Source organism: Daktulosphaira vitifoliae, unplaced genomic scaffold, assembly GCF_025091365.1.
Source record: "Daktulosphaira vitifoliae isolate Bord-2020 unplaced genomic scaffold, ASM2509136v1 Scaffold_3535, whole genome shotgun sequence".
NCBI classification, from domain to species: domain Eukaryota; kingdom Metazoa; phylum Arthropoda; class Insecta; order Hemiptera; family Phylloxeridae; genus Daktulosphaira; species Daktulosphaira vitifoliae.
In genome coordinates this window covers 1-1,058 of record NW_026103095.1, presented here as the reverse complement: position 1 = coordinate 1,058, position 1,058 = coordinate 1, and the positions used below count along the sequence as shown (strand labels likewise).

General features: G+C 21.7%; 1 protein-coding gene across 1 annotated transcript; it reads left to right on the top strand.

The window, feature by feature from the left end:
* Positions 1-6: 6 nt before the first annotated feature.
* On the top strand, positions 7-1,053 carry LOC126910054 (putative autophagy-related protein 11; the record flags this gene model as incomplete). Its single annotated transcript, XM_050692452.1, has 1 exon — positions 7-1,053. A coding segment is annotated over exon 1 (1,047 nt), but the record flags the coding sequence as incomplete, so codon positions are not given.
* Positions 1,054-1,058: the final 5 nt, after the last annotated feature.

The following is a 1,058-nucleotide window of genomic DNA, read 5'->3' as shown; positions in this document are numbered from 1 at the left end:
GATGATATGAATAATAAATTAAGTAATGAATTAAAATTAACTATCAAACATTTAGAAGAAAAATCAAACTTTGTTGTAGAGTTAGAAAAAAAATATAATGATTTAGATTCTCAACAAAGTTTGAACAAAAATGAACTTGAAAAGGAGCTATCCTTTAAAATTAAAAATTTGAATGATGAACTATCAAATTTAAAAAAAGAGAAGGATATTTTTCAAGAAAGTCATGAGAATTATGTTCGTGAAATGTCAAAAACGATACATATTAAAAATGAAGAACTGAAGCAAAATCAAGACAGATTAATAAATCTGGAATTTTCTTTAGATGAGTTAAAATCAGCAAAACAAAATGACTTTGAAGCTCATAAAAACCAAGTTATGCAATTAAAAAATAAAATTGATGATTTAATTATTCAAAACTCCAAGTTGGCTTCAATTGATGATCAAGTAAAAGAATTGACAAATAAACTTGAACAGACATTAATTGAAAAGGAAAAAGAATCTCTGAGTCACATAGAATTAGAAAAAAAATATCTCAATGAAATTTCAAATTATAAGACATCTATTACTAATTTACAAAGTAGTATTCAAACTTTAGAATCCAAATTAACTTTTGATAACACTAAACTAAATGATGAATTAGTTATTAAAAATAAACAACTCGATAGTATCAAATCTGAAAATTTAAAACTGTTAGACACATTAAAAAATTTAGAATACTCAAAAGATTCACTTAAAAAAAAAACTGAATATAGTAATACATTAGAATCAGATATTAAAAAATTAAACGAAATAATTGAACAGAAGAATAAAACTATTGATGATATAAGTATGAAATTAGAAAATATAAAATTAACCAGTGAAAAAGTCGTAACTGAATACAATAACAAAATAAATGAAAAAGATGAAGAAATTAAAAAATTAAATAATATCGAAAATGAACATTTAGAATCCGTAAAAGAAAATTATGAATCCCAAATAAAATTAATTTTGACTGAAAAAGAAAGTGAAAAAAAAAATCTTATTGATAAAATTGTTACTATTCAAAAAGCAAACGAAAA